The sequence below is a fragment of the Rana temporaria genome, chromosome 7, assembly GCF_905171775.1.
Source record: "Rana temporaria chromosome 7, aRanTem1.1, whole genome shotgun sequence".
Classification (NCBI taxonomy): Eukaryota; Metazoa; Chordata; class Amphibia; order Anura; family Ranidae; genus Rana; species Rana temporaria.
The window spans coordinates 136,515,363-136,536,846 of NC_053495.1; the positions used below are offsets into that span (position 1 = coordinate 136,515,363).

The window sequence follows — 21,484 nt, forward strand, 5'->3', positions numbered from 1 at the left end:
GAATCATTTGGACACGTTTCCCGGCTCGTTGTGTGTTGTACGTCACCGCGTTCTTGATGGTCGAAATTTTGTGTGACCGTGTGTATGCAACACAAGTTTAAACCAACATTCCATCGGAAAAAAATCCACGGTTTTCTTGTCGGAATTTCCAATCGTGTGTACATGGCATAATTATATATTAGTAAAATTTGTTAGCGCCAATGTCCATCTTTTATATTAGTTTAACGCTTTCCCTCTAATGTTTTTCTACCTAGGGCGTGGTATAAGAATCAGAGACATCTTAAAGGATGATGAAGCTCTGACTTTGTTTTTGCTGAAAGATATTGGACTATCTGACTCTGTGGTGTACCAGCTCATTAACTCCCAAGTTCGGATTGAACAGGTAACAATAAGATAATAGGTGTTCTTTGTTAAAATGTCAATCTCTGTAAAGTACTGTATGCTGACACCAAACTCTGCATTGTACACACCATATTCTGACTCTACTATGAAGGTTCTGCCCAGAAGACTCCATGCAACACCTCATTTATCACAATGTCTGAAGCATATGGATTTTGGTTAGCCAGGCAAGGAGCCACTAGATTTTTTTTATAAAATATATATATTTTTTTTATTATCAAGCAGCCACTTACAGAATAGAGGACAAACTGTATGCAAAATCATAGGACAGACTATACGTACACATCTCATCATGGTCTTCTCAATCAAGATGTATGTGCAGATTCACATGGGAGGTTTTTAAAAACCCTAATCCACTGCATGGACTTAGGGCCCCTGTGAGGATCTGTTCCTTTTATATCCACTTGCTCAGTGGGGATCGCTCGGTTGATCCCCACTGAGCCGCAGGGACCGCCCTGTCAGATCTCCGCTCTCCTCTATGGGGGGATCGGATGAACATGGACCGTCTGTCCGTGTTCACCCGATCCGCAGACGGATGTAAAAATAGGATTTTCCTCCGTCTGCAGAAACGGACCATAGCGGGGACCGATGAGATCGGGTGTCGGCGGATGTTCATCCGCTGAGACCCTCTATCTCATAGGGATACATGTATGTCCGTATTTCATCCGAAAACGGATGGATGAAATACAGACATATGGTCCGCACGTGTGAAAGGGGCCTTAGAACTATGGTCAGCAAGCTTAGAAAGGCCAGTGACAGGTTTTTGGTTAAGGCAGCCCTCTCACTATAAAAAGAGGGGTACAGAGCAGAAATACTATTAGTGAATTGTTCTTGCAATAAAAGCCAACAAACTACGTTGGGAGAGATGAGGGTCAATTAGGAAACTGTAATTCTAATTGCTATTGCTTTGGGCAAATAACCTCTTTGCTGCTTTTTTTGTTCTTCTTATTGGGGCTTTTTTGTCTTTTTCACTTTATTTTGTGGTAGACTTGAGGTAAGCAGTCACTTTTAGCTCATCTTAGTCCCATCCATAGCACACTTCTTTAAGATAAATGTCAAACCTAAAAATGAATAGTTCCTTACTTCACCTTCTGTCCCCTTTTCTATGTACCTGGCACTGAGAAATAATTTACCAAATGCTTAGCATTAGTGTAAATCATTTAAAAATGAATCATATTATTAGAGCAAATATGCTCATACGGGGCAAACCAACAGATTTGCTGGACTATGCTCTGTCCCCTGGCTGCAACCACCCCCCCCCCCCCATCTCTCCACCACTGTGCTTGGATAACAGTGATTTTGCCTGGGTTCGATTTGCGATTGCTCATTGAATCTTGTTCAAAATTTAGCAAACCTCAATTCAGAAATGAATCCCATTGAAGTCTATAAGGAAAGGGTGAAACTTAAGTTCTGGCTACTTTTAGGGCCAATAGGCATACTACTATCTAATAATATGCATTGAAGGCTGGGCACTGCCATGGTGCATATGCATCAATGCAAAAACGATGTACAAGCATACCATACAACATAGAGAGGGTCTCATTTTGTGGCTTTAAGAGGAAAACACTGAAAATTGACAAATCCTTTAAATAACCTGTTAAAAAAATTATTTACAATCATTTTTAGTTTATTGCTGCAGTACTTTCTATTTTTAGGGAACTAATGCCGCGTACACACGATAATTTTTCAGCATGAAAAAAAAAAAGAAATTTTTCGGCGTGTAGAAAAAACAAAGATTTTCCAATTTCATCAGTAAAACGACGTTGCCCACACACCATCGTTTTTATGGGACTTTGTAAAATAATGGCGTTATCTGCACTATACACCAGCGGTTCTGGAGGCTACAAAGGGCACAGATAAATTATTTGCATGACTGCCCTACAAAAGGCAATGGCTGAGCACCTTTTTTTTTTTTTGTGTGTGTGTATTGTCACAATTGTTGCCTGCCTATATGGTCACAACTGCCTGTGTTTGTTGACTATATTGCCACTGTCATATTATCCTGAAATGGGCAGTCGCTGTCAAACCACCTCCCTAAAAAACATATAGGTCAGCCCCTCCTTAAATACAGCACTTTGTTGCTTTTTTCGATACCTACCGCTGTAGAGTCCCAATGCACAAGGGAATTTCCAAAGGTTCCTAGTTATGGCAGTCGGTGAGGTCAATAATTCTAAGGGAATGGCAGGACTGCATCAAAAGGCTTTTGTACGTTGGTGATAAATACACATTAAACAGGCAAGGTGGGGGTCTTGTGAACTCTTGTTTCTATAAAAATGACGGTTTCAAGTGTCATTCTCAGCCATGTGATCAGGTATTGTCCCTTAGTGACCTCAACTAATCAGCCTAGAGGTCACTGCTTTTGTTTGCATTATCAGCCAAATTATATGAGTCATCTCACGTCTTAGCGCTAAAACTCTCCCCTTGTGAAGTAAACCATTTGTGGTCAAGTACAGATCAATAGGTCATCATTCTAGTAACCAGCTTGCAACTTTTAAGTAGCTCGTGCCACGCCAGCTCTATGGGAATTTGATACTGACAGTCTCGAACTGCTGACTAATCTCATGAACACCAGCAAGAGATAATTTAGGAAAGACTCAGAATTGCCAGATTCACACTGACTCAGCCTTCATTGTCAATACAGCATTGTATATTCATAGCCAATGGATTTCTGGGAAAGGCCAGAAAGAAATGAAATACTTCACTTTCCTTCTGATGCGTGGGAGATGCAATCATTGATCTGGCCTAATTACAAACCTAGGTTGCTGTGAGCATTAAAGCAGATGTCTTAAGTACTGAGTCAGTTTCAGGGTGGCGAAGAGGTTTACATGTTCTTTATTTCCCCAGATATTTTCCCCAGTCATTCTTATAAAACAGTATGTGTAAGATGCCTAATGAAGTGATTTAACTGGTTTCACAATGAGTACAGAACATCACTACTAATCTAAAGGCAGATATAATTAGCTACCTTAAATTTCACAATCATTACCAGAAACATTTTATGAAAGGAAGTGTTGCAGTATAAAACAAGAATATTCACTTGGAATTTTTTTTGGGAAGAACACTGCGCTAAACTAAAATGTAAATGCTGCCAGTACCAAAAATTGTAGATACACATTTAAAAACGTGTTAAAATAAAAGGTACGGCGCAAAAACAATATATGTGAGAAATTTGATAATAACATTTAAAAATTTCACTCAATTTCACTTGAAATTTTTCCATTCACTCTACCTATTTAATAATAGGGCATGTCAATATGTGTTAATATTTTGGATTGACCATATATTCATCTTTTTGTTTTTTTTGTTTATGGTAACATTTTCGGTATTCACTTACTTTGTTCTTAGCATATGCACATTATTTATTTATTCATTTATGTATTTATTTATTTTCTTGTCATTTATTATCAATTTTACATACCGTATTTGCCGGTGTATAGGGCGACTGGGCGTATAAGATGACCCCCTAATTTTACAGTTTAAGATTTTTTGCCTGTACTCACTGTATAAGACCACCCCTTTCCGATGCTTCATATTTCTTCTTTCTGGAGCCATATTCTTCTTCATTGTTGCTGGAGTCAATCACGGCTAGCAATGTATTCTATTAATGAATACAAAGCCTGCTTGGATTGGCAGAGGCTGGAACATCATCAGCCCACGCCTCTGACTCTCAAAGCCAATCCAAGCAGGCTACTGTATGTAGCCTGCTCGGATTGGCAGAGGTTGTTACTCCAATCCGAGCAGGCTCTGTATTCATTTGAATATACCGCTCACCGAGATTGGCTAAGCGGTATATACTGTATGTAGCCGAAGCTACATACAGTATTACCGCACATCCAACAGGCAGCCAAGCAGCTGACCCGGCGTATAAGACGACCCCTGCTTTTTGACCAGTTTTTTTAAGTGTAAAAGGTAGTCTTATACGCCAGCAAATACAGTATATATTGGTGGCATTACCAATTTTTTCACTTATATTCAGTTTTTGGTGTTATTATCAAATTTCTCACATATATTGTTTTTGCGCCGTACCTTATATTTTAACAAGAATATTCACTTATTCATAGGCTTAGATCAGGGATCCTCAAACTACGGCCCTCCAGCTATTGTAGAACTACACATCCCATGAGGCATTGTAACACACTGACATTTACAGACATGACTAGGCAGATAGACCCATGGCTTAGATAGTATGACATTCAATGAACATGAATACGCAGGTCCCTATATAGTGTTCTGTGCAGAGGCACACTGGGTTATGTAATATTAATAATAATGGCAACAATAATAATAAGAAAAATATAATATACCGGTACATAATGATTCATACTAAGCATTAGTGCATAAAACCAGGGTGGGATGCCAGATAAGCAGACCTACCATTTTTATGCCAGGTCTGCCCTTACGTTATCACCAGGACACATTTTGTCTCACGATGCAGAGATTTCAGCTGATTTAGGGGAAAAAATATCACTGATAGGACCTGTCAAAGTGTCACATATTGAGGTAGATAGATCCTTTTTTTATGATTAACAAGAAATACATCCCCTTTATCGTCATCATAAGGTTTTTCCAAAGTTGCTGGGTCTAGTAATATCTGGTCTTCACTAGAGCCACTGATGGTTCAGATGTGCATACAGCATCTGGGTGTGTACCCACAAGACAAACTATATACAGTGGGGCAGATTCATGTAGATCTGCGGATCTTTAGATCCGCTAGATCTACCTGGTTTGCGATCCGCCGGTGCAATTTAGCGAGGCAAGTGCATGATTCATCAAGCACTTACCTCGCAAACTGCACCATGTCGGATCCTAACTCCCCCCGGCGGAATGCAAATTCCGCGGCTAGGGGGAGTGTACAATTTAAATCAGGCGCGTTCCCGCGCCGATTTAACTGCGCATGCGCTGGGGCGAAAAAGCCCAGTGCGCATGCTCCAAATGACGTTGCTACGACGTCATTGTTTGCGGCGGGTACGTCGTTTGCGGCCATCGGTATTCCCCATCGCGGTACGCAAACGACGTAGAAAATTTAAAAATCGGCGCGGGAACGTCGGCCATACTTAACATTAGCTACCCCTCATAGAAGCAGGGGTAGCTATCCGCCGGAAAAACCCGAACGCAAACGACGTAGAAAACGAGCGACGGGCGGGCGTACGGACGTGAATCGGCGGTTTTCCTCATTTGCATATGCGACGGGTAAAAAATCGCGACGACACCTAGCGGCCGGCGGGAGATTACAGCCTAAGATTCGACTGGTGTAAGTCACTTACACCAGTCGGATCCAAGGGAGATCTATGCGGAACTGATTCTTATGAATCAGTCGCATAGCTCCGACGGTGGGATCTCACAGATCCGACCGTCGGGTCTCAGGCCCTGTACACACGGCCGAGGAACTCGACGTGCTTGGCACGTCGAGTTCCTCGTCGAGTTCTGGGATGAAGCCGTCGAGCTCCTCGGCGGCTCCATCGAGCCAAAACTGTACAGACGACAGAGTTTCTCGGCAGAATCCGGGTTTTGACCGAGTTTCTCGGTGAATTCTGCCGAGAAACTCTGTCGTGTGTACGAGGCCTCACAGATACGCCGGCGGATCAGGAGATCCGCCGGCGTATCTATTGATGAATCTGCCCCAGTGTATGCATGCAATGCCTACAGAATGCCTGGATGGTGACAGGGCCAGAACATAGTACCAAATGATAAGTCGGAGGTCTGGACAGACTGATAATATCCCAACTGATGAGACTTTCTCTCTCTTGTTATCCAGGCAGCAGTTGTCAGGTGCAACTTGCAAGTGATTGAAACACCAGATGACTTATATTGTAAAGCGCTGCGCAAACTGTTGGCACTTTATAAATCCTGTATGATAATAATATTGATTGCGATTATGGCCATATTTATTGTAAAACTTGACATGCAGCATATTTGAAAAATGCTGCACTTGAATTGAACTTGAGATGCAGAATATACAGTATCAAATCGTAATGTCAACTTGATATTTATTATGCATTAGTTAAAGTAGTAACCCTAAAAAAATTTGGCCCTTTCTTTTATCTAAAACACCTGGTTGATTCTGCCTGGTGCTGCCCTCCCCCTGTAAACTAACCACGTTTATCATGGCTGTTGAGCCCCGTCATCCACTGTCTTTCCTTGCTCCCCTTTTCTTCCTCCCTCCCTGCCTGTCAGCTCCAATCTGTTCCCTGATCCTCCCCTCCTGCTGCTAAAATAACTGTGTGATATTGCTACAATTCACTGTTTTACATTAAATGATGTGCCCAGTGTATGTGTTTTTGTAAAAAAAATATGCCCCATTATACCATTTTTCAGAGCGCCACTCGGCACTCACGTGACAGCCTGCCTTTCTCCTCCTCTCCTCCCAGCTGACCTCAGTGGGGGATTCCCAGCCCCTCCCACTATAGTTATCAGACCCGGGGGAGGAGAGCAGGGAGCAGTCACATGAGTGCTATAAAATAAGGTATACAAGGGCATTTTTTTTTAAAACACTGGGCACATCATTTATTGTAGGACAGTGAATTGTAGCAATATCACACAGTGGCTTTACGACCACTTTAAATGGCATAATTACCAACTCAAAGAAGACCTGTTTAAATTGGATCTGAAAACGTTAAATACACACTTAAACTACATAATATGTGAAATGATTTTCCTGCCAAAGGCATTTGCCATTTTCATTCTGATTCTACCAAACAGTATTACTAGGCCACTGAGCTCACTTTTCTCCACTGCAGTTCAGTCATACATTCACAGCTAATTGGACAATACCATCACACCATAGGCGTGCGCACAGGGTGTGCCAGGTGGGCCCAGGCACACCCTAATCACTCCCTGCAGTGCAGATTCCCCCTACTGCCCGGTGTCCCCTCCCACAGCATGACTGACTTCCCTCCTCTTCCATTGGCTACTCCAGTGGGCACACATAGATGATATTTCAGGAAGAGTGGGGGAAGGGGTAATGTCATTTACCGGCCCCTTCCCTTTCTGAATGAACACAGTGAGAGATCCGTACCGTGTTTTTGAGCTTTCAGGTGCACACCCTAATGCTACAGGCTGTGCACACCTATGCATCACACTAATGGGATCATATCTCTGCTGTAACCTATACAGCTTCGTGCAACAGTTGTAATGCAGGAGAGGCTTAATAGCCCACGATACTGCCCCCTTTACCGCTGTGCTGTACAAGCTTTTAAAGGAAGCTAATGTCGGACATATTTAGCAGATACTAGCTTTTTATTTTTTTACAATGCAAGTACATTTATTGATTTGTAAGGAATATGTAACTAGGTTTTAAAGTGATTCTTGTATATCTCCTAGAGGTTGCAGAGGTGAATAGCTCCACAAGCTAATAGTAAAGCTACATTTACACTTGCAGCAGACCTTGCTGCCCTTCTGAAAAGGGATTCTTTCTTGAGAAGCATTTAACAGGTGATTACCACCTGTTTAAACCTTGTAATGCCTGCACTACAACTGCACGTGTTGCACAAGTTTACACGGCGGTTGCAATGCAGCCCTGGTCATTTGAATCGGTTGCCTTTGGTGGCAGTACTGCCTGCTGAATTTGGCCGGGAGTAAAATTTGCTGTAGCCAGGAAGCATAGCACCATGTATGCAGCATTTGTATGACCCCATCTAGATTATTTTACGGTCTTAAGGGATGGGGGGGGGGCTATTTTGGGGGACAGTAAAACCACAGTTCAAACACCTATTTTTACTGCTCCTCAACTGCATGTGTAAACAAGTGCTTTGTCTAGTATAAATGTATTAGCCTTGGTAAAAAATCTGAAGGTACTCCCTACGCATTTCAGTGACTCACAACTGCTTCTTCATCATTGTTTGTGTCTAGGCAGTAATAGAAGAAAAACTGGATAATAAAACAAAGTAAGGATTAGGATAAAAGGCAGTGTGGGTGTCCATTCAGCAGCCTTTTTTTTTGTCTTGGTCGAGAAAGGAGCACAATTATATACGTAACCCAACTGAATCGGCTGCATGTCAATTTTCAGTTTAATGTACTGTAGACATACTATTAAAAGCTATTTCTCTACGTTAATCCTCACAAACATTGTGTTTACCTCCAAATATGATTAAAACATTCAAATGAGTGGTAAATCAATATCCCATTTGTGAAAATATTTTCTTACTCAAAAAATGCAAATATCCTATATCCACAATATTTCACAATAAATTGTAACTCACAAGTCATCCTGAATTCTGACAGCGCTAATTCAGCGAAATGGACTACAGGTGATGTCAAATCCGTTCACCAGTGAAACGCATTCTGTGGTTGGGTAAGACAGACTGCTCCTTTGTCTGCACAATCTGATGGCTGTGTATGGATACATAGAAATGCTGATCGAGCTGGTGGTGGTCTGGACACTCTGATGTGCAAGCGCTATAACTGTGTTTTTAAAAGGGGGGGGGGGTTAATAAACTGTGTTGCACTTTTTTTTTTTTTACTTTCTGGGTGATTGGTGCACATCCATTGAGGGGCGAACATACCTGTGGGATGAAGAAATGCTGATTCGGAGCTCCTTGTTGGTTATCTTGGCTGTATAGCAAACGTGTGTTGGTCCAGTGGGCCTCAGGGCTCTGGTCAGTGCTATAGTAGCATCACTGGCGATGGAGCACTTTTTGCTTGAGCTGTGTTTTATATCACGCCACTAAGCAACACGGTGGTTGGGATCAAGTTTAATAAGTGCGATTTCACGGATCCTTGTGTTGGAACAGTCTGAGAGGGATTTTTTATTCTTTTTTGGATTACATACGTTTTTTCACTCATGGGACTTTAAGTCACAATTGTTTGCATAATATTGCAAGTATAGGATATTTGCATTTTTTTGAGTTGTAAAATCTTTTAACAAATGGGATATTGATGTACTACTCATTTGAATGTTTTAATCAGATTTGGATGTAAACACAAAGTGTGTAAGGATTTATGTAGAGAAATAGCGCCTACTTTACTTTTTTTACGGTTTTAGAAATAGTGTGTTTCACATTTAAAGGGGCAGCTGTCACAATCTCTAATAAACCATTTTTATGTTGGCGCCATTTAGATCATGATAATATTCCATTTAAAAGCTGATTCCTGAATGGGTTTCTGGTAATTGTCTTTGTAATGTAATTTTTAAAAAAAATCAGTTGGTATCAAATTGTGTTCAAGTTAGTCTAACATAGCTCTACCACATTCCTGTAGGTAAAGATACATACATTTTATAGAGGGACTTCTCGTACACAGAAGTGGCATAATAAGCATATGTCTCTGTATATCTGAACATGTGCTGAATGCTCGTATTATTCTTCCACCCTATCGCCTAAGCCATCTGTCTCAGGGAAGCATATATTTAAACTCAAAACCAGCAATAGGTAACTAAATACATCCAGTCTGACATTAGTTCCACTCTGATGATTTCTCATTTCCCATATTGATTTGTACAAAAAGACATTCCATTCTGCATTCAGCTGATAAATATGTCTACTGTATGTATAAGATCTATTACCTTGTTTGCCAGACTAATCATAACATACTGATAACCCACTCATTGACTGAAATACTAAGATCAGATGCTCACTTTGTAACACATTAAGTATTCCAGGTTTCTCTATACAGACACACTAATGTAGGAAGTCTGTGGGCCCACATTTCCTTGTTAAATGAACATAACATTTCTGTCCGTTGACTTTATTTTATCACTTCTCATGCCGCAACATAGAGTATATAAATGATCTAAAACATTCATACATTTATAACTATCCAAAGCCTTCAAAAATGTGGAACAGCTTTCACAAGACGTGGGGGTCACCCTTGTGATTGTAGTAGTGAATGAATATGGTTCCATCTAGATAGCAGAAGCAGCAATCCTTTCATGTGTGTTCATCTTCCAATAATATTGAATAACTGGAATGCTTTCAAAATATATTTTAGCCTTTCCTGTTGAAGGAGCCAAGTGGAAAATTGTCAGCCAAACAGTGATTGCATCCAATCAGATGCAGCCACTCTCCAGGATTAGAATAGCCGGCAGAGGTAGTTTGTCCATCAGCGCTGTAAAGCCTCGTAGAACACGATCAGATTTTCGGACGAACGGTCGTCCATTTTTTTGAAACAGAATTCAACTTCAGAAGTGACGTAATGTGTTGAATAGTTTTGTATGTGTTCTTTCGTTTTTTGAGAATGCGTAGTCTTGCTCTTACAATTTTTTTGGGATGAATACCATACTAATTAAATGAAAATTGGATGTTGTGTTCACAGCCGACAAAAATTTTATAGTCTGCCAGCTTTTGTCGTACGAAAAATCGGAATTGGCTGTCGAAAGCACCGCACGAACGATCTGAAAATCGGCAGATCGTTCATGGACCAAAATTTTGCATACGATTTACGATTTTCGTATCGTGTGTACGGACCTTTAGACACTTGTTAGACATCCTTCATTCAGCCCGTAGGTTGAACAAAAGACTTCTATGCGAGTATTGCTAGCTTAAACACAGTGTAACTTCGTCTTCCCAAAAGACCACAAGGCTGCTGATTGCAAATATTAGTTATATCGAGACCAGACAATTCTTTTTTTACCTGCAATATCTGCATGATTTTCAGAAATTATTTTCAGGTTCCAGTTAAATGTCTGTAACAAAACGTCTCGGAGGGAAATAGTGGGAAACATTCAGAACCCTTGTCCATCTTTTTTATTTTTTGTAATTCCTTTATTTATTTATGCATTAATAGTGCATCGTTTGAGGACAGAAGCAGGAGAATTGCAAAAACAGTAGAACCTTAAAAAAGAAGTAAACTCTGCATTCCATTTTGTTTTTCTTATATAATGTCATTATAAAAAGTATCAACCATTGCACAAGGTAATGTTTTTAAAAACACTTCTTACTTACTATTTTTAAGTGTTTTGTATAAAATCATCTTCTGAGAATAGACTGCGCCATCTTTAGTAATGTTTTCTGCCCTACCTTGTTTTCCCTGCCGAAATCTCTTGCATGCACGATCACGTGCTTTCCAACCCCTTTTCTCAGTCAACGTCTCACAGTCACAAGGGGAGAACCAGGAAACTGAGAATGCTAATGTTTTGATGGAGAGTTTACAACCAAGTTAAAGTGATTGTAAAGCTTTCATTTTTTTCCCATTAAAATAATAAATATGTTATACTTATCTGCTCTGTGCAGTGGTTTTGTGGGTGCTGGGGGGGGGGGGGGCTGCTGCACACAGAAGGTATGAAGGTAAATAGAATACTAATGAGGATTAAAGAAAATTCAAGTGCCACATCATAAAACAGCACATCATCTAAAGGGGCTACAAAATTCAAATAGGACTTTTGAGGCACAACATTTTTTATCTAAAATTACAAGTTTATTAGCTCAAGTTTGTAAAATCCTATAGCGCCATCATCATTTCACATAAAAACGTGATATACCATCACAATGTAAAGTTATGAAAAATACATTGTAACAATACAGTGTATCATATTGAAAATTGATGTCTGGTTTGTGTCTATAAGGCCCCTTTCACACGTTCGAACCGTTCAGGTCCTCCTGTCAGTTTTGACGGCGGACCTGAACGGCCGCTCCATGCAGTCCTATGAAGCGTCCGATGTCAGCAGAGACATGTCCGCTGATATCTGACCCAATCCGATCCGCCAAAATCGGACGGATGGCAATACGTCCCCATCCTTCCATGGCGGATCGGATTGGGTGATGCTGTCCGTTTTCATCAGATCTCCCGATAGGAGACAGCGGCACTGCACAAGCCCTTCTCCACTCAGTGAGCAGAGAGGGGCTTGTCATCCGCCGGCTCAGCGGAGAGAGTTGAGCTGGTGGACTCCGTAGCGCCCAGGCCTAAATGTATAAACAATTTTTTTCAAGTTGCATGTTGATCTATAGCAAGTTTATCGATACCTAAGCTCATGGATGTCTGCTTTGTGTTTTTCCCATTTCAGTTTGCCTCTGGAATACCTGATCTGGCATTGAAAGACATAGCTTGCAGCCAGACCCTCTTAGAACGGTTTATTATCTTCACCAGCCGCAGAGGAATGCACACAATCCGCAATGCCATGTGTGTCTTGTCTCAGCAGAGGTTACAGAGGATAGAAGATGTCCTGTATGCCAGCATCGACTTCTTCAAACTCTTTGAGATCGTAAGTTCTCTACTGGCTTTTTCTAAATATCTGAAGCATATTACATTTCATACTTTACCTGGTGTATTGGATTGGAGGGCATTTAGGCTACGTTTATGATGTGTCACTTCTGGATTCAGAACAGTTAAATAGTATGGGGATTAAAGAAGGATCCCAGACATTTTATTTTTCGCTTTGGACTAGGTGGAGAATTATTTGAGCTCTGATATGTTTTTGTTCCTGTACGCATCAATTTGCCCTTCTGCTACTTTACATCTTACTCCTTGGAATGTGTACGTGGTCTACATCGGTACAGCGGTCAATTTGTATTTCAGAAAATCCACAGTTTACTGTGTTTCTTACCTTTGTGTACTTCTTTGGTGAATTGGTAGGGGTACAATGTGCCAGACACTCATTCACATAGGGGGGGGCTGGGATCTGTGGGCCCTCTTATTAACGGGGCTTCCAGATTCTCATAAGCCCTCTGCTCGCAGACTCGACAACCACCGGCCAGAGTTGTCAGGAAGAGGCCTTTGTCTCCATCAACATGGGGACAAGGTGCTTTGAGGGCACCCCAAAGCACCCTCCCCATGTTAAGGGGAAGTGGCCTGGTATAGTTCAGGAGGGGGGCGCTCGCTCATATCCCCCCTTTGCTGGCCTGCCAGGCTGCATGCTCAGATAACGGTCTGGTATGAATTTTGGGGGGGACCCCACACCATTTTTAAAAACATTTTTGGTGTGGCGTTCCCCTTAAAATCTATACCAGACCAAAAGGACCTGGTATGGATTTTGGGGGGGGACCCTATGCAGTTTTTTATTTTCCTTAATTCATAGGGTTCCCCTTAACCACTTCAATACAGGGCACTTTCCCCCCTTCCTGCCCTGACCAAATTTTAGCTTTCAGTGCTCTCACAATTTGAATGACAATTACTTGGTCATACTGTACCCAAACAAAATCATGCTATCATTTTTTTCACACAAATGGAGCTTTATTTTGATGGTATTTCTTTATTTTTTTTTTTTTTAACCAAATAATTTTATTGAGTATTTCGACAGTACAAAATTATTCAGGATGAAGCAATACATAAGGTAATAAGTAAGTAAATAACATAAACAAGTTATTCAATATGGGATATAAGAATAAAATCCAGCAGTGAAATCATTTATACACTTTTCTTGAAAACATAGTGTATGAAGTAATATTCTTATAAACATCGTATCAAAACAGTAATAGTAAGATGTTACACCTATATTAAGGTATAGCCTTAGAGAACGGGAGGAGGTCCCCTCCATCCCACCCACCCCGTAAAGGGAACAATCTGTGGGTGACATGAGGGGGGAGATATACTAAGTGAGAAGGCAACTTTAACAAAAACAAAAACATACATAGTGCTGCCCTGGCCCTTTGTAAGCTTTGTTCAAATCATAACATTTTTTGACCACACCTGATGTACCGACGGCCTTTCTCATTTCTTGAAGCCCTGATATGTCAGGACAGTAAAATAACCCCCCAAATGACCCCTTTTTAAAAAGTAGACAGTCAAGGTATTTAGTAAGAGGCATGTTGAGTTTTTTATAGTTGTAATTTTTCCCCACAATTCTTGGGAAAATTAAGAAATTACTTTTTTTTACACAAAATTGTCATAATAACAAGTTACTTCTCTCACACAGCATATGCAAACTTCCAATTACACCCCAAAATACATTCTGTTACTCCTCCTGAGCGAAACCACATGTGTGAGACTTTTACACAACCTACTTTTACACAGCCTGGCCACATAGAGGCCCAACATACAAGGAGCACCATCAAGTGTTCTAGGAGCATAAATTTCACATCTAATTTCATTCCTACCTATTACACTTTTGAAGGTCCTGGAGAACCAGGACAGTGGAATTACCAACAAAATTACCCAATTTTGACCTTATTTTGTAAAGAAAACACCCCAACATATATTCTATGAGGCCAAGGCTGCAGATAGGTACTCAGGTACTCTGATGGGCTATAGGAGGGAAGGAGTGTTCCTGCTGGTGTCATTTTACAATGCCCTCATAGGGAAGTGGTTAAAACCCAAGCCAGACCCAAAGGCCCCCCCCCCCCACACATGATTTTTTCCCCAGTTTTTTTTTCACAATTATTTTTTTTAAATTGAGCTCTCAGTGGGGAAGTCTTAACAACCTATTGACTTAGTGCCCAGAAAGTTGGGTGTTAAGGTTGGCTGATGTTCAGGCCACACTTATGCTTGGTCCAAACCATTCGCCCATTCCTACTGGTGCCTGAACACTGTAACCCCTCACATTTACTCTTGTTGGGTGCAGGAACGGGCCCTGCTGTTAAAAAATAAAAAAAATATATAGAAATGACATGCACCTATCAAACAGGTGCAGAATAATTGGGCCTTAGGTGTTGGTGGTGCCCTAAACCAAAAATATTGTTGGAAGCTAGCATAATCAAGATTCAGGAGCTTGTGGCTCAATAACACGGCCAGCAGCAGAAAAAAAGGACAAGCGTGCCCTGCCTGCAAGGATGCACCATGTTCACAACGTATACAAAGAAACACCCGCATGAAGCGCTACACCATAAGGACGGTAAACCACAGTGTTGTCAGTGGTTAAAGAAGTTTCACTAAAACACAATCCGTGCAGCTGTCAACCACTAAGGAGACATGGGCAAAAAGCAAAAGAACAAAAACATACAGCGCACAAGGGTTAAGTGAATGTCACTTTATAGTCTGTAATGTGTGGAAAAACATATATGCATGAAAAATTGAAAAGTTGAAAAAATTGGAAAAATTGAAGTAGCCACAAATAGCACACAGGAAAATAGCACATTAAAATTTTTAAAATTTTTTTTTTTTTTTTTTTTTTTTTTTTTAAAACTAATAACAATAGTCCGCATAACATAAGCAGCAGTTCACGTGGAGATGGTAGAGTGAAAACACATACACTTCGGGGGAGATGTTAGGAATGAATCCAGGTAGTGTGCATACACTTGTATGCAGAGGTAAAACAATACCTCAATAAAAGCAGCCGCTTCTACGTCTCAATGCAGGGAGATGGAATCCGTTGGTGGGATGATGACAGCCACACTGGGAGCAGATGTAGAAGTTATATCCATGCAGAGATGGATACTGCCGTTTAAAGACCACTAGCTCAGGGGCTGATGGAAAGGAAACCTTCCTCGCAAACAGAAATCTCCAGCGGCAGGGGAAGTCCTGGAGGGGAGCCACCAAGCCGGTTCAGTGACGCAGCCGCGTCACACGGGAGCGAGGAAAGGGGGATGGTAGCCTGATGGAGTCACACAGAGAGCAGGAGGTGTCCGGACACCTTCGATCCAGCGTCAGGTGACTCAAAACACCAATCAGTGTGGGCAGAAAACGAGCAGTAGAGATGCTGGCGCTAGTGTCACTGAGAGGATTTCCCGAGTGTCGGCACTACACATCAGCTGCAGTGTGCTTGCTGCAAACATATAGGGGCATCAAAGATTGTACTGGTGAGCCGTGACTGACATGTTTCGCGTGCCAGGACGCTTTATCAAAGTCACGGACAGGCTCCACCATCTAGTTAATAAAGGGGAAGGAATAATCCCATTGGACAATAGCACGGGGAGGGGGAGGGGGAGGATTCATAGTCTTAACCCTACCATCACCACCACTTTAATGAAAACGTTTAAAAACATATAATAGAGTATATATAATATGTATAACATGACATATATGTATATAATAATCTCTCTCATGGAAGAACATATGTACATACATAGAAGATAGTCTGACATACCTTCAATACAAAAATAATAATAATTAATAATAAAGGGAAAATAAATGAAAAAAAAAACGAATGAAAAAAAAAAAAAAAAAAAAAAAAAAAAAAAAAAACTGGAAAAGAAAATGAAAAAGAAAAAGAATGATAATAATGATGACGGTGAATAAAACTAAAATAATAATGATAAAACACTATACATACATACATTCACTCCATATATACCGCCTATACCACAAAAATCAAAAAATAATAAATAAATAATTAATAAATAAATAAATAAATAAAATAAAATAAAATAAAAATAAATAAATCAAGTAAAATAAATAAAATAAAATTAAAATAAAAATATAAATAATAATAAAAATAAAAATATATTAAGTAAAAATAAAAATAAAAATAAAATAATAATAAAAATAAATATAAAAAGAAAAAATAAAAGGAAAAAATAGTGTGTATACCCAGTGTACTAGGTTAATTAGTGATGCTGAGAATATCCAACTCCTCGTTAAGGCCACCGGGCGACAAAGTGCCCAGCCGAAAGATCCAGAAAGTTTCCCTCTAGCATAGGAGGGAAAATCTTTCGTTCTCAGTCAAAGAACCCAACGGGATGGACTTTTGCTATTGAGTCCATCCCGTTGGGTTCTTTGACTGAGAACGAAAGATTTTCCCTCCTATGCAAGAGGGAAACTTTCTGGATCTTTCGGCTGGGCACTTTGTCGCCCGGTGGCCTTAACGAGGAGTTGGATATTCTCAGCATCACTAATTAACCTAGTACACTGGGTACACACACTATTTTTTCCTTTTATTTTTTCTTTTTATATTTATTTTTATTATTTTTATTTTTATTTTTACTTAATATATTTTTATTTTTATTTTTATTATTATTTATATTTTTATTTTAATTTTATTTTATTTATTTTACTTGATTTATTTATTTTTATTTTATTTTATTTTATTTATTTATTTATTTATTAATTATTTATTTATTATTTTTTGATTTTTGTGGTATAGGCGGTATATATGGAGTGAATGTATGTATGTATAGTGTTTTATCATTATTATTTTAGTTTTATTCACCGTCATCATTATTATCATTCTTTTTCTTTTTCATTTTCTTTTCCAGTTTTTTTTTTTTTTTTTTTCATTCGTTTTTTTTTTTTTTCATTCGTTTTTTTTTTTCATTTATTTTCCCTTTATTATTAATTATTATTATTTTTGTATTGAAGGTATGTCAGACTATCTTCTATGTATGTACATATGTTCTTCCATGAGAGAGATTATTATATACATATATGTCATGTTATACATATTATATATACTCTATTATATGTTTTTAAACGTTTTCATTAAAGTGGTGGTGATGGTAGGGTTAAGACTATGAATCCTCCCCCTCCCCCTCCCCGTGCTATTGTCCAATGGGATTATTCCTTCCCCTTTATTAACTAGATGGTGGAGCCTGTCCGTGACTTTGATAAAGCGTCCTGGCACGCGAAACATGTCAGTCACGGCTCACCAGTACAATCTTTGATGCCCCTATATGTTTGCAGCAAGCACACTGCAGCTGATGTGTAGTGCCGACACTCGGGAAATCCTCTCAGTGACACTAGCGCCAGCATCTCTACTGCTCGTTTTCTGCCCACACTGATTGGTGTTTTGAGTCACCTGACGCTGGATCGAAGGTGTCCGGACACCTCCTGCTCTCTGTGTGACTCCATCAGGCTACCATCCCCCTTTCCTCGCTCCCGTGTGACGCGGCTGCGTCACTGAACCGGCTTGGTGGCTCCCCTCCAGGACTTCCCCTGCCGCTGGAGATTTCTGTTTGCGAGGAAGGTTTCCTTTCCATCAGCCCCTGAGCTAGTGGTCTTTAAACGGCAGTATCCATCTCTGCATGGATATAACTTCTACATCTGCTCCCAGTGTGGCTGTCATCATCCCACCAACGGATTCCATCTCCCTGCATTGAGACGTAGAAGCGGCTGCTTTTATTGAGGTATTGTTTTACCTCTGCATACAAGTGTATGCACACTACCTGGATTCATTCCTAACATCTCCCCCGAAGTGTATGTGTTTTCACTCTACCATCTCCACGTGAACTGCTGCTTATGTTATGCGGACTATTGTTATTAGTTTTTTAAAAAAAAAAAAAAAAAAAAAAAAAAAAAAAAAATTTAAAATTTTAATGTGCTATTTTCCTGTGTGCTATTTGTGGCTACTTCAATTTTTCCAATTTTTTCAACTTTTCAATTTTTCATGCATATATGTTTTTCCACACATTACAGACTATAAAGTGACATTCACTTAACCCTTGTGCGCTGTATGTTTTTGTTCTTTCACCATGTTCACAACCACCACTTTCCACTGTAGACACTGAAACTGCTTGCCCTCTTTAGCGGCCTGTGAGCATCTGCCTCTCCTCGATGGCCTTTTGGACACGATGGTGATTTTTTGGGGGGATTTTTATCATAGAGTATGGGGTGGAGATATGGTGCTTAGGTGCAATACTTTTGTGCTTGGTGCACTATAAATAGTTTTATTATTGTTTGTTTTTTGTTTTTTTTTGGGGGGGGGGGGGGGGGGTTATAACTCTTTATTATAAAGTGTGGTTAGGGAATATGGTGCTTTTGTGCTCTATAAACCGTTTTATTCGTAAAAAAAATTCATGAAGAAAATATGGGTGCAGCAATTGCAGAGAATTAATTTTTTTCACTGCTGCTGTTAAAAAAAATTAAATAAAAAAAAATTAAGTGGACTCTGGGTCACAATAAATCTTTTTGAAATGGACACGGGGTAAGGGGCATAGAAAGGGCATTAAAGGGGTGGATTAAATGGTCATTTGCTGACATCTGGAACTGTGTTATGTTTATGTTTGATGTATATTGAAGTGCACCTGTGCTGTTGTTTTCTGTGTATTACGTTTTTTCAATAATTCCTTTCTGATTAAAAAAAATACCGGTAAATAAAAAATGAAGAAATGCCAAAAATAAAAATAAAACAGTGGTGACGCAGAGGGAAGACCACCTGGGACTCAGAAGGGGGAGTACTAATAATGCAGAACAGAACCTGATACTGCAAAAAAAAAAAAAATTTATAAATAAATGATTAATGAATAAAAATGGGATCAGTGATGACACAGAAGTAGCACCACAACACTGTGTTCACACTACACTGTATTATATACTCTGCACTTCACTATATACTGCACTTCACTATATACTCCGCACTGTATTAAAGGCACAAAACTACACTGCCTGCACTGTATTATACTGTATATTCTGCACTGCCTGCACTGCATTATATAGTCTACACTGCCTGCACTGTATTATATTGTATACTCTACACTGCCTGCACTGTATTATATATTCTACACTGCATGCACTGTATTATATATTCTACACTGTATTATATATTTTAATCTATACAGACTGAACGCTGAATCCACTAACTAACCGGCTTAATCTCTCTCCACTGTAACACACACTACATACGGTTGATAGCAGCCTCATATATTGTGGGGTGTGGACTAAGCCCCTGAGCCATGATTGGTCGAAGGCACCCTGCTTTTGGCCAATCATATCTCTCACAGCACATTGCGCTGTGATGGGCCAAAGCATACAGGTCAGGTGCATGCTTTGGCCAATCAGGAGCCTTCAATGCACTGCGATTTTGCATCGCGGCGGGTGAATGTCCCGCGAGCATCCCATATTTGTTCTGTGAACAAACACCTGGTGTTCGTGTCCAACTTACGTTCGACTCGGACATCAAGCCCATCTCTAATTATTATGATTATTAACAATAAGATGATCCTTTTTAAGTCTTATGACTTTGAAAAGAAAAATAATTCTCTTTAAGGCTTAGTTCACACTGGCTGCAGAAGGGTGGTAAAAACAGGTGGTTGATCCAATTTCTTAGCCACTTCCTGACCGACTAACTGACAAATTTAAATGGAAGCCAGAGGGGTGAGTTCACATTGTCGCAGCACTGCACTTTTATCTCAGCAAGTTGAGTTTGGCAATCAGCCCCGCCTGTCAAACTTGACCATTGAACTCGATGGGATTGTGCCATAACCGCATGCCAAAGCATCTGTAGTTGTTGCCACGCAGTAGTTCAATGTAATATTCCCATCGTGATAGAAAAAAAAATCTCCTGGGGATGGAAAAACAAGCATCTAAGAGGCCACCTGGATCGCCAACTGAACGCCTGTAAACCAGGTGTTGACCTCAGTTTCAAAAGTGATCCACCACAGATCATAGGGCTGTACTGTTTGCTGTCTGTGTGAAAAAAAATAGAAGTATTTTTCCTTATACAGCTGTTACTTGTCGTAATTGTATATGTATTCTCATTCAAGGGATACAAGCATACAAGTTTATCTGAAGAACAGCCCAGTAGAGGATGTTTTTGGAAAACTATCTTCTAAATACCATCTAATTGGCTGAATTTTGATAGATTGTAGTGAGTAATTGTACTTGATAAGAGGATAACCAAAACTTGATTTTCTGTTTATAACAATTTAAGCCATTTATTTCCCAGCTAAGTGAAATATGTTTGTGTTCCATACAAAGTGTCCAGTGAGGGAAAACAGTGAGTGTTTATAGGCAAACTTTTGATAGGAAAAGGGAAGTACGTTTTTCTTGGCACAGAACAGAACAAGTCACATTGGTACCTGTAGAGCGGAGAACAAGCCATGTGATCTGAAGGCTTCATATCTGGTTTGCTCAGCTGTAGCTGGTAAAGTGAGCCTCTGTCTGGAACTCTCCTGTTATTACAGCTGGCCTCTGCACTGTGCTGGTTCCAGGAAAAAGGCTCACTGCAGCCATGGTATGTGTATCAGGAAAATGGTTTAAAGTGAAATACATTAAATAAAGGAATAAATATTTTTGTTATTCATTTATTAGTCATAAGAGTTACATTCTCGACTCTTGAATGACTAGCACACAGGGGGCATTTGTGTTTGAGCTTGTGAAGCATTTCTTTTAGCAGTGGGTATCGCAAAGTTTAAACTTGATCTTATATACAATGTTCGCTTACTGTTATTGTTGCTTTTGCAATGCATCAAGCTGCTTTGCTTTTATTCCCTCATACAAGTTAATGTGAATGCATCAAAATGTATTCCAAACTGATTTCAAACTGACTGATGTCAGATGCGATTTACTTGTTTTCTCATAATCCTAATAAATTCTGTACTGGATCCTGGAGCTCAGAGACTTTGAAGAG

At 39.9% G+C, this 21,484-nt stretch overlaps 1 protein-coding gene across 1 annotated transcript in view; it reads left to right on the top strand.

The window, feature by feature from the left end:
* ABCA4 (ATP binding cassette subfamily A member 4) overlaps positions 1 to 21,484 on the top strand; it is a 304,087-nt gene that overhangs the window by 20,877 nt on the left and 261,726 nt on the right. The window contains exons 5-6 of the mRNA XM_040359994.1: positions 255 to 382; positions 12,335 to 12,532. Of these exons, the coding sequence (XP_040215928.1) occupies positions 255 to 382; positions 12,335 to 12,532 (326 nt within the window). The remainder of the gene's footprint in view (positions 1 to 254; positions 383 to 12,334; positions 12,533 to 21,484) is intronic.